The sequence below is a fragment of the Melanerpes formicivorus genome, unplaced genomic scaffold, assembly GCF_026170545.1.
Source record: "Melanerpes formicivorus ecotype bairdi unplaced genomic scaffold, bMelFor1.0.p_v2 SCAF_6, whole genome shotgun sequence".
Classification (NCBI taxonomy): domain Eukaryota; kingdom Metazoa; phylum Chordata; class Aves; order Piciformes; family Picidae; genus Melanerpes; species Melanerpes formicivorus.
In genome coordinates, this window is record NW_027142358.1 from 12,274,665 (window position 1) to 12,289,948 (window position 15,284).

General features: G+C 40.3%; 1 protein-coding gene across 6 annotated transcripts in view; it reads right to left on the bottom strand.

The window, feature by feature from the left end:
- GBF1 (golgi brefeldin A resistant guanine nucleotide exchange factor 1) overlaps nucleotides 1-15,284 on the bottom strand; it is a 108,120-nt gene that overhangs the window by 23,633 nt on the left and 69,203 nt on the right. For 4 of the 6 annotated variants that reach the window (XM_068139748.1, XM_068139746.1, XM_068139745.1 and 1 more), the window contains exons 8-17: nucleotides 13,824-13,878; nucleotides 10,922-10,957; nucleotides 7,348-7,483; nucleotides 4,257-4,486; nucleotides 3,226-3,394; nucleotides 2,828-3,039; nucleotides 2,101-2,199; nucleotides 1,494-1,688; nucleotides 981-1,167; nucleotides 398-538 (exon numbers count right to left, since the gene is read on the bottom strand). In XM_068139748.1, the coding sequence (XP_067995849.1) occupies nucleotides 398-538; nucleotides 981-1,167; nucleotides 1,494-1,688; nucleotides 2,101-2,199; nucleotides 2,828-3,039; nucleotides 3,226-3,394; nucleotides 4,257-4,486; nucleotides 7,348-7,483; nucleotides 10,922-10,957; nucleotides 13,824-13,878 (1,460 nt within the window). The remainder of the gene's footprint in view (nucleotides 1-397; nucleotides 539-980; nucleotides 1,168-1,493; nucleotides 1,689-2,100; nucleotides 2,200-2,827; nucleotides 3,040-3,225; nucleotides 3,395-4,256; nucleotides 4,487-7,347; nucleotides 7,484-10,921; nucleotides 10,958-13,823; nucleotides 13,879-15,284) is intronic. The other 2 variants (XM_068139750.1, XM_068139747.1) reach the window with 1 other exon arrangement.

Genomic DNA, 15,284 nt, shown 5'->3' on the forward strand with positions numbered 1-15,284 from the left:
ATTTTCTGGCTATTCTGAATACCTGTATTAGTGATGTCCTGGAGAGCCTGGGACTACCTTAAAAATACTAAGCACTGTGACAGTTTGTTTTGTTGATGTTGCTGGGTTAAGCCATCACACTACAACAAGCACCTGTAAGAATTTCACACACTTTTGCTTCATAGTGACCCACCAGATCAAACTCCTTCCCAGAAGAAATGCAACAGTTGGGAAGCACATAGAGCACACATAATAATCGGATATTCACCACATCCATCTTTCTAATTTTCAATACACACACACACACGTACAGAGGCTACAGGGGTCTATAGTACAGCAGGACCAGTCAGCAAATATCAGGACCATTTTCAGCATATACACACTCAGAGTGTCAGGGTGCCATAGAGAATACTATTACCTGCTTCATTTCCTGCTTCCAATTCCATGCAGCCTTCCTTCATCTGGTCAGCCATAAGGCATCCACTGGTGGGAGGACATGCCCCAGCTGGCTCTGAGACTGCACTGGAAGATCTTCCCTCACTGAGTACTCTCTCACTATCTGAAGAAGTCAAAAATGTAAAAGTTAAAACTGCCCCACACGAAGAAACCCATAAGCCAAGGGAAAAGACAGCAACAGAGAGATGATAAACCAACAACTCTAAACTGAGCATGTGCTTATTCAAATGGAGGTGTCCCAAATAACTGATTCCTCAGCACTCTCAGTATTTTTTCTGTATGAATTCCACAGCATGCTCTCCTGGTGTGACAGCCAGATGTCACATGGCCTTTATATAAAAGTTTCACATAAGGGGCACATTCTAGCATCCGTAAATTTTACAAGTAGCAAAGTTATTAACATCGGCGTGTAGTCATAAAAGATGCAACAGGAAGACTGAAAAAGATGTATTTATGGAGCTGCCTACATCAGCTACCAAAATTAAATCTGCAAGTTTATCACAAGTTTAAGCTTAATATTAAAACATCAAAGAAAGTGATCTTACTATTGCTTGTTTCTTTGGTGTTGTTCATGGTTTCTGGGCTGGATTTGACAACTTCCTTCTCTTGTTGATGTATGTTACTCAGCACTTTGGCCTGGCAATGTGCCTCAGTGCTATCTATCACCGTTAGCAGTGCTTCCAGAGACAGCAGATGGACGGTATACAGCTGTCCAGAAACTGGGAAGGCATTCTGGGAAATAAAATATAAGTATTAGTCACATTTCATGCCTTTTCCATCATAACAGGGGAATAAATTTTCCCCAACAGCTTGGGGAAGCCTAAAGCATTCAACAGAACACCTGATTTTCTCTCACACAGTTTTTTTAGCATATACTCACTCAGTGCTCTGACAGGATTATAGCATAATAGCTATTCTTTCCTCTTCTGTTAAATGGCTTTATTAATCTCTACAGTCTACTCACCCCAAATCTTTTGGCCACTCCCCATTCTGAAATTCCACATCTATGCTGACCCTTGTTCTGAGTGACCTGTCCCCCCCACCCCCCAGTTCAGCACCTTGGAGAGCAGCTTGGTGAGCTCCTCAAAGAGGTTGGCGCAGTAGTAGTCACAGTCATAGTTAATGTACAGCTCAGTCACGAAACTAGGAATCCTCCACAGTTGAACAATAGCTTCCAAAGCCATCTCCTTCATTTCATAGGGCATCTTCGGGTTTTCCACAGTGATTATTTCCATCAGCTTCTTGACATACATCTGGCAGAAACACATGGCAGCTCAGTTTAAGAAAAGAAAAAAAGAAAGCAGAACAGTGAATAGCTTTGAGGACTACAGAAATAGATTTTAGCTTCACCTTCCCACCTGACACTCCATCTTTAACAATAGCTCATTCTGAAGGAGGTTGTAAAAAGGTTTCAAGTAGTTGTACTGTTCAGTGCACCTGGATTTATCTTTCTACAGTAACAGTACAAAGGCAGGTAGTGCAGTACACCAATTTCAAAGACATCATGCAATAAGAAAAGGCCTACATGGCCTACCCGTAACTCACTGTGTCATTTACACAAAAGCAAATTGGTATTTCAACTGTATCTTATTGCCTAGCTGTATGTATTTAACTGAAGCCAAATAAACTTTTTACAAGGCACTTAGTGATACTCAATAAACTCACCTCCAACTGGAATTTCAGATGCTCTCTCATGCTCTCAAAGAGAAGAAAGCACACTCTGAGGGAGGCTGCATATAGATTGAGCCGCTCAACACTCAGCAACTGAACAAGAAACAAATCCAAATTTTAAGAGTTACAAAGCCCAGTCATTATGTGCTTGGCATTGCAAGCAACACCTGTTAACACCTTCAAGATCCACACATTGCCTCCCATGGCAATGGTATTTCAACCCTTATTCTACCCTGAACTCACTTTTTCTTAGTGAGGATGAATATATTTCATTCCTTTCTCCTTCCTGCATTCTTATTCTCTTACAGCTTTGTTATTTTGCTGAGCCCACAGACCCTTAGTAGAGAGAGAACTGGGGAGAAGACCTGCCTCTGAGATGTCCCTTGTGCAGCTAATACCTTGGTACTCCAAAGGTTCTGCCTGCTACTACACTGGGAACTTGCATCCATAATTATCACAAAACTAATTACATCAACAGTGTTATTACACAGTAACAGTTCATTTAAGTCACCTTCATCCTTCTTGGCCCTGGTCTGAAGAAAATAGCACATGACAACCTCTCTGGCTTTGCAACAACACTGTTTCACTAGTGTGGTTCCGAATTCTCACTGTAATGCAGCAGAAGACTGAGACTTGCCAAACTTCAGACTACTAAATTCCCAAAGATTCTTTGGTCTGACTCTCCACTGCCATATGCCATGCTAGCTTAAGACAGACTCACTTGAAATAGGTGCCGGCACAACTCCTCCTTTACAAGCCCCAAGAGGGACTGGCAGCTTGCAATGGATGCTGACTCCAGTGCAACAGTTAGCAGCTGCAGCCCCATGTGGATCATGACCTCAGAGTTGTGGCGATCGTGAGGGTTGGTGAGTGAGATAAGGAAGCGGAACAGTTCTCTAATACATGGTAGCCCATATGGGACTAGTGCTGCTCCTAAAGGAAAAAGAGATTAGTGCTCTGAACGTCACTTTGGCGTCTTGCAGGTGCCTAACAAGGGTTACAAATTAAATTGTTACAGACCCACTGAGGAATAGGAAGGAGCTTATCACCTTCTTAGCAGAAAGTGAATGAAAATAGTGGAAAGGAGGAAGGACTCTAGCAACACTGCCCAACTCTCACCTTCTTTTTGGGAAGACTGAGTAAAACGTACACCTCGGGGATTTACATAGTCCATGTCATGAACTGAGGCAGAGTCAGAATGTTCTGCTACAGAGGTGCACTCCTCCAGGACCTCAGGGATAGACTCAACAGAAGCTGACTGGATCTTCTCCTCCCTCAGAGTTTCATTCTTCATTGATATCAGTCATTTAAGAATGAAAGAAGCAAAACAAGAGTTAAGAAGCACTAGACAAGCTAAAAGGAAGGGTTATTTGTCCATGATCCTTTTAGAACTATTAAAAATACACAGATTTCTAATGCAAGAGGAGCAGGAAAATAAAGCTTAAAAGAAGAGTGCCTCTAGATAATCTGCAGCCCTTTGCCCTTTCACTTCCACCTAGTTCTCATCCATTTTACCTAACTCTGGGTTGTGAGACTGAGGATTTTATTTTGAAAATACTCCTATAACCTATCAGCAAGGTTAGGACTCGGTTTATATTTTAGCACACTGTTTCTATCTACCACTTCTTAGCATTTCTAATATCAAAGTATCTGCAGCTCTGATCCACGTTCTCAACAGTACTACTCAGCAGGGAAAGTGGAGATAACAAGAAGAAACACTTAATGACAAAGGCCTCATTTCAAGTTTGTTATATTTCACAACAGTGAAATATATGTATGTGTGTGCACAAATGCCAATAGGTGAATTTCTACAAACTCAAGTAAAATTATTAAAAAAAGATGAGTTCTGCAGATTTCATCCATGTTTCTCCTTTAATTAAGGTTAATAGCATTGGCAGGAATAAAATTAGCCAGTAGGTGCATTGTTGTGCTGCACAATTATCATTTCTAAGCCAACAAGGATGGTCCAGGAGAAAAAGAATGAATGTTTATGAATTTACAAATCACTTACAGCAAAAAATGTTCTAATCTGACCCTAAGCCTTGAAATAGAATATATACTCTATGACTAAAAGAGAGAGAGAAAGAGAGTAAGTGTGCTAAACCCACATCCAGAGTTGGAGATTTTCTCTATAAATTACATCCATGTACCTGGAGTTCAGTCTGATTCTGATTTTCAGTAACTTTGGCCTCATTTGAAAGTGTTCCCGCATTAAGTCCCAAAGGAGTGACCTGGTCCAAGTCTGTCAGGTCTTCCTTGGAGGTAGTCTGTGAGGACAACTCCAAACCACTGTCTGTAGCAGGGCTGACCACAGACGAAACATTTTCTGAGCTCCCAGAAGAGCCGGGAGAAGGAGCGTCTATGAAAGTAACTCCACTTGCTGACGAGAAACAGAAGCAAAGAGATTGGTATTATTCCATCCCTCAGACACAAATGCATGCATTGAATACAGCAACAAAATTTTCTTTGATCATTACTTCAGTCTCAGATAGTTACACATTAATGTAGAGAACATCACTAAAGTAAGCTCTCTTTTTCTAGGTGTTTATGAATTAAATAGGTGACCAGATAACATACTAGCAGTTCTCCAAATCAAGCATCATAGTTGGAATCTACAGACTCAGTAAATAAGGTAGCTCACATAGTTAGACAAAGGTGCAGAGGGTTTCCATAAGTAGAGGATTTTGAAAATAGTCAAAAAAAGGTGTACTGTACTCTTTGATACAATTGGCAAAAGCACTTTAAAGTCAGTCATTGAGAATCAGTCATTCCTTCAAAGTGAGAATTTTAACTTGCCTATTTACAGTTAAAATACTTAACTGCTCAATTTCTAAATATGAGACAACGCTCCAAGAATCTAAGTTTTGATTTAGGAACAAACAAACAAACAAAACCCCAAGCCACATATATATACTGCTCTCAGGGTTCTGAGGAGAATTTACAAAACATAACCCAAATTACTTTAAAAAGAGAGGATGTACTGCAGGGCATGGCAATTAAGGCACAAGCCAGAGTTACATTATGAATTTACCCATGAAACTTCTATGGTTTTGCACAGTGGTATTTTATTGCTGACCTGAATTTTGGAAATGTCTTAAGCGGTAGGACATGACTTAATTTTTAAGAAATGTAATGGAATGTACAATCCATTTTGCAATATTTTCTTCTTCACCTCCTAAACCAGGACTCTGGCCTAAAAAAGCTAGAATAGACCGGAATAGAATAGAATAGACCAGAATAGAATAGAATAGACCAGAATAGAATAGAATAGACCAGAATAGAATAGAATAGACCAGAATAGAATAGAATAGACCAGAATATAATAGAATAGACCAGAATAGAATAGAATAGACCAGAATAGAATAGACCAGACCAGGTTGGAAGAGACCTTCAAGATCACCGCGTCCAATCTATCATCCAACAGCACCTAATCAACTAACCCATGCAACCAAGCACCCTGTCAAGTCTCCTCCTGAACACCTCCAGTGATGGCGATTCTACCACCTCCCCGGGCAGCCCATTCCAATGGGCAATCACTCTCTCTGTGTAAAACTTCCTCCTGACCTCCAGCCTGAACCTCCCCGGGCACAGCCTGAGACTATGTCCTCTTGTTCTGGTGCTGGCTGCCTGGGAGAAGAGACCAACCTCTGCCTGTCTACAACCCCCCTTCAGGTAGTTGTACAGAGCAATAAGGTCACCCCTGAGTCTCCTCTTCTCCAGGCTAAGCAGCCCCAGCTCCCTCAGCCTCTCCTCATAGGGCTTGTGTTCCAAGCCCCTCACCAACTTCGTTGCCCTTCCCTGGACTCGTTCCAGCAAGTCAACATCCTTCCTAAACTGAGGGGCCCAGAACTGGACACAGTACTAATTAATGTATTACCTAGCAGTACAAGGTCAGTGTTAATACTTCACAATGCAATTCAAATTTCCCCCTAAAATGTCACAGGAGTTCTAATGCTGTTTAATGGAATTCAATACCTATTTGAAAATTTAAATATAATGGTGATTTATGTAGTTGTCATCTGGACGGCTGTTCTGAGTTATATGCAATTTGATCACATTTACAATTTCTTTAGTTTTTACCAATCATGCTGTTGTATAGAAACACACTTGGGATCATTTACAGAATAGCTTCCTGTGACAGACTAAGTGTCAGAACTGGGTATTTTATGCAGCTATTGTTTCTGTTTTCCTGTCTGCTTCCTTTCACTGTTAAAGTTTATGTCTGAGCTGTCAAAATGTACAGTGCACAAGACACAAAGTACTTTGCAGCTAGACGGACTCGTTCATCCACAGGGGAGATCAAAAAACAGTTCTAACTATTTAGTCTACTCCTATACAACAATAGGATATGGAAGCCCCCCAAATTATATTCTTAAGCTTACAGCACTAATTACTATACCATTTCTGCAGGCTGAATCAAAGCATGTGAAGAAGGGATTCATGTACGTATCTGTTATTTTCCTGCACACAATCCCTTTTCAGGTACTTCTGCTGTTGCCTCTACTTTTTTCCCTACAAACTCTTCATGTCTTGTAACCATAACAAGGCCTCTATTCTCCCATTAAGAGTTTTAAGTGCACTCCATATTTCCCTGGTCCTTAATGAATATAAACTTTTGTTCAAATTTTATGGATTGTGGGTGCATGCTTTCAGTCTTCACATGTCTAGCGAGACATCTGTTCATTCACCCAGCATTGATACATAAGTTCCTGTACATCCCTCAGTTCTGCCACACTTTGGTCTTCCTTCATTACCACCACATCCACACACTGTAGTGGATCCTTCAGTAACACAGGAAAGAATATGTCACTTAAGCCAGCAATCTCCCGTTGCAGGAAACTTTCCCCTCCCACTCCATTCCCCTTAGTTCTCCTCTTGTCAAGTGGTTTTGTTCTCAGTCTCTTACATGTACCTGCTGCACACTTCAACTCCTTCACTGCCCATAACGTCAGCTATCTCCCCAGGTTCCCATAAACCTGTGAGGCACCTTGAAGGCAGAAAAATGCTATCATGTTAGACACAGGACCATGCCTGCCTCCATCAATACACACTCCGTCTCCTTCAAACTCTTTCTCCTGGACCTGAAAAGCCACATTAAGTTTTATTGCTGTACTCACTGAGAACTGAGACTAAAAAAAATCTAATGCAAAACAACATGTTAAGAGACATTAAATAAAGGTAGCTTTCAAAAAAGCTCTGGAACAGATACAGTCTAGTCTGTGGAAACATATTTCAGCTTACCTGCAGTGTTACTAGCATTGGCAGTTGGTTGTTCTGTCCCAGGAGAGGCCTTGGTTATATGTCGAGGAGGCCTTGGTGATCTCTTCTGCTTTTTCCATTTTGAGGATTCACTCATTCCTCCAGCTCTCATTTTCAACTGAAAACCAATAACCATTATGAACATCAGTACAGCAAAAACACACAGCACAAATCATTATGCAAGCCAACCCACAAAAGGCTGTCTCAAAACCCTTAAAGTCAGGCAATAGCACTTAATTTATCACACAAATTATTCAGCATCTCAAACCCATGCAAACCAGCCCCTGACTCCCCAGTATCCACATTATCAGCCAAAACTCCATGCCCAAATCAAGGGACAATTTACTGCAGTTACTCTGCCTCCCTATCAATATCAACAACTTTGCATTAGGATAATCCCAGTGTTCAAGAAATGTGCAGACATGGTTTAATGGCCATAGGGGTCTTAGTTTGATGGTTGGACTCAATGACCTTAGAGGTCTTTTCCAACCTTAATGATTCCATGATAAAGAATTCTCTCAGACCTACAGGCACATCTCAAATCTCTTTGCTTTTGCCAATGTTTCCAGACTGCTAAAGGGCATTAAAGTAAATAAGCCACTACTGGTTATGTTTTATGTTCAGTTAAAATGTCAACTTCTATACACTGATGCTGAGGACAAAGCCTCAGCACCTAGTCCCATACTTCAGTCTGCAGTTCTGTCACATGCCTCTTCATAGGTAGCCATGATCATGTTCCTTCAGTTATCTTTCACTATTAATTTGTGTTTTCTAACACTCTGCTCACTCATGGTACCATCCCTGTGGTGTAGAAACAAACCACATTCTGCTTTCACCTGTTTTCTGTCATTACTCTTCTTCAAATCTAAGTCTAACCTAACCCTTGACATCCTTCTTGACCAGGATCCTATATGGATCTTTGGTTGGGCAAACAAGAACCACAGCAGAAGCAATGCAGACTGTGTGGCACTTGCCACAATGTGCCATTATTGCAGGCATGGAGAGATGCTCCAGAACTTCCTAAAACGAATATGGTATTTAGTCACACAGACAAAGGCAGCAGCAGACCTAAAATCAGCTTCCCTCTGAAGAGAGGATTGAACTTCTGGGTATGTAGCTGCAGTCAGTTTTTCTGATGCTGTAAGACCTCTTCAATTTGGGGTGAAAAAATTAACCACTGAACAGGTGCCCTGAATGTAGTGTAAGCCAATTAGCAAGTCTCCTTACCTGTGCTTACTTGGTATTCTTTGTAAGTTCATCACAATTAAGTTTATATTTTAGGCTGTAATATTCCTAGCACGATTTAAATTCTCTAGAAGACACCTATATTCTTTAGTGGGTTTTTTTTCTGCATCTGCCCTCCTTCCAGCTACTACTCTTCTTCAAAGGCAAAAAACCTTCTAGGTTCAGCTACTGTTTTTCTATCTCTTTCCCCTTTCCAGACAGAATTCTAACTCACTCTGACCTCTCCTTTCACACAACACCAAATACCATCTTACTTCAACACTAGGCCTTTCAAAAAAGCACTTTTCCTCAGACACAGTACCCATTTTTAGTGACTGTTCTGTACTTTGTATTCACAGATTCATAGAATGGTTTGGGTTAGAAGGGACCTTGAAGATCATCTGTTTCCAACGCACCTGCCATGGGACAGGGACACTTTCCACCAAACCAGATTGATCAAGGCCTCATCCACCCTGGCTTTGAACACCTCTGGGGAGAGGGCATCCATACCCCCCTGGGCAACTTGTTCCAGTGTCACACCACTTTTACTCTAAAGAATTTCTTTCTAATATCTAGTCTAAATCTACTGTCCACAAGTTTCAATCCATTCCCTCCCATCCTATCAGAATGAGTGCTTGTTAAGAAGACCCTTCCCAGCTTTCTTGTAAGCCCCCTTCGGGTACTTTAAGGCTGCTATAAGGTCTTCCCTGGGGCCTTCTTTTCTCCAGGCTGAACAGGCCCAACTCATTCAGCCCATCCCCATAGGAGAGGTGCTCCAACCCTCTGATATTTCTCCTGCTGAGATTCCTAAGATATGTGCCCATATGTTATCATTTTGACAAACCTGTGCTGTCTTTCAGAGACTGAGTCAAAAAAAAACAAACCCCAAACAACAACCACCAACTAACCATTCAGTCAGGCAAGCAAAAAGATTCAGTCGATTTTTAAAGAATCTGAAACATGTAATCAAAGTACAACACATTCAGGAAAGAACCTAAATTTATGTGGGGCTGTTGCTGAGGGTTGGTTGGGTTTTGGTTTTTTTGACTGTGGTATGTTTTTTTGGTTGGCTTTGGTTTGTCATGCCTTTTTTTCTTTTTTTTTGGTTGGCTGGTTTATTGTTTGTTTCTTTGAGGGTTGGTTTTTTTTGAGGTTTTGCTTGGGGGTTTTGGGGTTTGGTTGGTTTTCTTTGTATGTGCGGTGCATTTTTGTTTGTGGGGGATTTTGTGTGTTCTGTTTTCCCAGATTTTGGTTGGTCTTCTTCGGTTTTCTGGAATTTTTGTTTTGGGTATTTTTCTTTGACAATTTAACTGACAAGTGAGATGGCTCAGTAGATTTTTTTTTTTCCTACTTCACACTACCCAGTATTCCACATTCCACATACACAGGTATTCTTTTATTAGAATTACAAATGGGAACTACCTGGGACTGCTTCACATATCATTCTTCTCCACTGATTTTTTAATTATTTTTTCCTTTTTCTGTCCCCTATAAGTAACAGGTAGCAAGCTACTATGACAACTGCATAGCTCAAAAAATAATTAAATTGCAAAACCAAAGAGAAGTATTAGAGGAAGTAATAGAAGCTTACTAGAAGCATGTCACCAGTGCCAAGGGGTTGGTATGTTCATTTAACAAACAGAGTTTAGGAATTTTCAAACAATACATGTATCAAAGGACAGCAAAGTAGTATTTTAATTTGTATTTTGTATTGAATGAAAAGGTAACAATCCCTTGAGTTCTTGATTTTTATGTAATTAAAAATGTGAGAAAAAAACTCACAGTTTTTAGCTTCATTGCCAAGACAATTTCTCAATTTCACTAGAAAGCTTGATTGAATGTTAACAGGCTGAGATTTTTAAACCTAAGGGTTGCCTTCTTGACTAAATACTACAGGTAAATGGCATTTAATAGATAATCTAAAACTTTGCTTTCCTCTCCAATGCTCCATGGTACTATAGTTGCATTAGTTTTATAATTATCAATGTTGCTCAGATTAGATCAAGCTTGTACTTCTGCAGTAAAGCCACCTGAAGTTAGTATTTAAAATACACCCTTTAAAAATCAGAATAAAGAGGGAGCTGAGAGCTACTGTTAATTCATCTTAGAACTCAGTACAAAGTCCATTACACTTATCTGGGTTACCTTTGTATAAAGAAATATATACACTGAATTGCAGAAGAAGAAAATCATTAGAAGACTCCAAATGCTTCCTTTGATAGATGAGATTTTAACAATAAAACTAAGTCTATGAAGGTGAAGATAAATGTAGGTACTACAAGACTCTTTTTAAAGGGTCTGTGAGATCTCATTTTTCTACAAGCCACCTTACCTGCACTCGTTTGTTTTTCCATAAGATACTGTAAGCCTCAAGAGAAAAGCGCAGGGGCCAATGATTAGTAACTAAAGTGATTATACTAAAACATGAGTTCATTCTAGATGCAGCATAGAACTGGTCAGCACACCAAGTAGCGTTCAAGACAAAAGCATGCAGAGAGAACATGGTCCATGATCCAAGTCCTGGAGACATCAATACAGTCCAATCATCTCACTTACCTACCTGCCTGTACTGCAACAACTAATGAAGATGACCTGGTGAAATGCTTATATGGCAACTATGAACATAATACACCTCCAAAATCTGTGAGCACTCTGATTTAGGTTCTTCCTAATTCCCACTGCAGAACCCAATGTTTAGTCACAATGCTTTCTGCAAAGGGAAACACTTCATACCCATTTCTTCTGTGTAACTCTGCAAGTCTCTAGACACTGTCTTTCCAACCTACACTGATCACAGACATAGGACAAAAGACCACTAAATGCATTTCTAAATGATCTTTTCAGCTCCTTTCAGACCAAATAGCACTAATGACAAGACAAAAATTAAACCTACATAAAGTTTAAGAATCAACACGGAAAACTGAAAAGGGTCCCATCCAACCTAGTATCCCAGGGTCTCTATAACTACTCCAAAATCAGCAGTCTGCAGGCCTACAACTTTTCTTTACAAATAATTTCTAGGGGAATTATCAGGAACTAACACATTTCATAATTCAGTTCAGCCCCACTCATCCTCCATCAGCAAATACTGTGCTGGGAACCATATTTAATTTCAGTAGAAACATGTCCTAAGATGTTGAAAATGTGCAGCGATCTTCAAATAGCTTTAGAAAGTATTGACCTCTGTGGCTTTCTTCCAAGTAACAAAGCTCAGTAATTCACCATGAGTAAAACTGTTTAAGGCATGCTGGATCAAGAGACTCCTCAGGTATGCTGCTACAGCTATAATCAATACGAACAGCTAGGACAAACAACACTTGAACCTTCAGAGAGCAAGCTAGTTTTTGTGTTTCTTTTCTTTAGTTTTTCATTGTTGTAGAGGACTCAAATCTTTCCCCTGCCCTCCTACTCCCACTTGCTTCCTTCAGAGGATGCTGTGATAGTGTCTTAGGTGACACGCACCAAGACACTGAAGCTGCAGTAAACCAAGGGTCTCTCTCCCTCCCAAGCCTGCCCCAGCTGCAGCCACAACACTGCAAAGCAATCACTGCATGCATTGTCCCCAAAAGCCATGCTGTGTCAAATGAGTGGAGGGAGATTTGCTGCACACAACTATCTCTCAGGTGGTGTTTACAAGAGAAGGAAAAGGGGAGTAAAGTAAGAAGGGAGAAGGGAGAGAGAGACCTTCAGGTTCTTAAAGAGCAATACCCTCTCTAATTGTTTCAGGGCTTTGGGCTGTTCCCCACTACTTAGCTCCAGTTTGTTGAGGAGATATGAAGAGATCTGTGAAAGATAGGCAAACGCACGGTTTAAACAAAGCAAAATAAACCCAAAGAGAATAACAACCTGGCAGAGTGCAAGACTGGACAGCAGACTCCTGGCATGCAGAGCAAAGAGACAGTCACAAAGTAACTGCACAGATCAGACACAAGACAGAGCATCACTTAACCGAGCTGCAAGCAGCCATCACTTGATGAGGGCAGTCTTCCTAAACTCAAATTCACCTTCACTTCACACCTTCTATGCACACACCATGGCAATTCTGACACCCGCAGTACATTAGTAAGCTTTCCTTAGGCCAGCCTACCACTATCACAAGTATTACCACTTTTCTCCCACAGCAAAGGAAACAAGCAATCATTACTGTGGTTGCTACCCAAGAAGTAAAGCCCCAAGCTAGTTTCAGATTTCTACAAGTAAGCACTCAGTCTCTCAAAACACTGCTATGCTGGCTCTGAAATGTATATTTAATTAACATTGCCACGTTTTTCAACTGAAAAAAAAACCCCAACAGTGAAAGTTATAACATTATAAATAGTATATTCAGCATAAGTTCAAAGATGGTTATTTCTTCTCTAACACCCTTGCAATCCTGTTGCTCTTAACAGTATAATGCTTTATCTTTATTTGCAATCTTTATATAGAGAGAATAAAGAATATATATGCATGGAAGTATATATGGAGGTCTTCACACGGACTTCTCTCCACCTAAGAAATTATTACATTAATAATCAGGTAAGGTCACATTTATGGTTATTTGTCATAGTGATTCCAGATGCTAAAAATCTTACTGTATGAAGGGAGATGGTGGTGTTGAACAAACCTGGACCTCCCACCCTCAGAAAATTGTGCATTTAGAGAAAGGGAGAAAATGACTAGTCCACTTGGATTTGGCTGCTAACAGAGAGGGCATCATCTATGTGAACTAGGGTTTGTCCTACAGAATTCTGCCCCTTCTAGAAGCCACCAAAGCTTTTTCCAACAACAGTCCAATTCCATAATGCTTTCATGCTCTTTCACCAGCCTCAAAAAGTTTCCTTTCTGCATAAGGAGAACTGGACAAATATATCCTGAGAGCTAAGTATTAGACCTGCAGCAAATGAAGAAAGACGAGAAAGAATCTGGAGAGAGAGTAGAAAACAGCAAATGATCAGAGGACATCACCATCAAGTCCCATAACTTGCTGGAGTTTTCTAACTCACATCAGCTGATGGCTGTTCCCAGAATTTGGACTGACTAAGGCAGCAGTACCACTAACAAGATTCACTACTGGACTATGTGGGCTTAATCTCACTAAATTAATGAAGCTGTCTCAATTCAGGCAGTTAAACATGCTCATTCAGTCTGCTAGGGACTTGAGGGAATGAAGAAACACAAGTGTGAAAACAAACAATATAGAGATGAGTGCAAGCCTGAGACAAGAGCAGAACAGCCATCACAGAGCCAAGTCTTACCTTCTTCATGTTTGTTCCCATGTAGCTTTTAGGCTCTTCTTTAAACTGAGGCAACCTGAAAGACAAAGAACAAGCCAAAATATATAAGCTTTTTTAGGTTAACAAGAAGGGGGGGCAGGAGGGGAAGTGCAAACACTAGAAACCCACAAAGAGATCCTCTATTTTCCTGACAAAAGCTGTTGAGGGGTAAAAAACCCCAAGCATGGATGACAGGTACTTCACATGCTATTACTGCTAATAGCAGTTTTGTTATGTTGACTTTTATTGTTAACAGTCATGCAAGTACAGTTTCTTACCCTTTGTGTATGTTCTCAGCAGTGGACTAAGGAGATTGGTTCAAAACAGGTTTCTCTGATGCTGCTAAAAACAACTGCTGAGCCACAGTGTCATCCACACCAGCACTCTTGCAGTGTACATGTTATCACTAGTCTTAGCAAACTCTTTCATTGAATTTGTAGAAACCCCAACAGTTATCTTCTATTCTGCATTGTACATACATGATTATGGTGCACAATGGATCCCAGTTTAAACTGAATACTTTCAGATAAGCAGTTCCTGTCTCAGAAGTAAAGAAGGTAGACTGTTCTCACCTATGCTATAAAATGACAAATGCATACAGCTCGACAGATCCATATACCCTGCTTTTCCTTCTGTTCTTTTTACTACATTTGTGTCTCTGCTTGCTGAAGGAATAAAAGCCTTGCAGCACAGCTTTAGCTGTCCCTTTTTCTGGAAAGCAAAATGGCCAAACCAGCTGCTCTTGTCTCTGCCTTGCTTTTCTATGCAAATGATCATGGGCATAGAGGGTGACGGTGTCTCCAAGCCTTATGATTAAGGACAGATGACAGGACGCACAATAAGAAATGAATAAGCAGTAAGCAAAATTCACACATGTATTTGGAGAAAAAAGGTAATGCAGCCTTTCCTCTTTGCATAGATTGACTGCCCCATACTCACCCAGTGCACTGCATGACACAGGGTACACAGAGGGAAACAAAAATAATTGAGATCCCACTGGAATGGAGTGTGATAATGGAAAAAAATTATTATAAGAGCTATGTTTCACAAGTCATCAGTTTCACTACAATCCTTTTCTACTGGAATTATTTCTGTATCTGCACATTTTCTTTTTACAACACCCAGATAAAGTCTATGATTACTTCACTACCTAGAGAAGTAGTTTTGCAGTTAAATAACTTGAGTTTAAAAAAGTGATCTTAATTACCTGAAGGGTGATGAAAAGGGCAGAACATTTGTCCAAGACACATGATCTCAAGAGTTTAAAATTATCTTTGATATGTGAGGTCAAAGCTCTCAGGTTGAAATCAACATGTGGCTATTCACCCTTTCTACTCTCTCTCCTGAAGAGAGCTATATTTTTAGAACACTTCTTTTTTTCTAGAGTGAAGTTTGCCTTCTATGTCCTCAAACTGGTTCCCTATCTTAAAGCTCTTCATTACT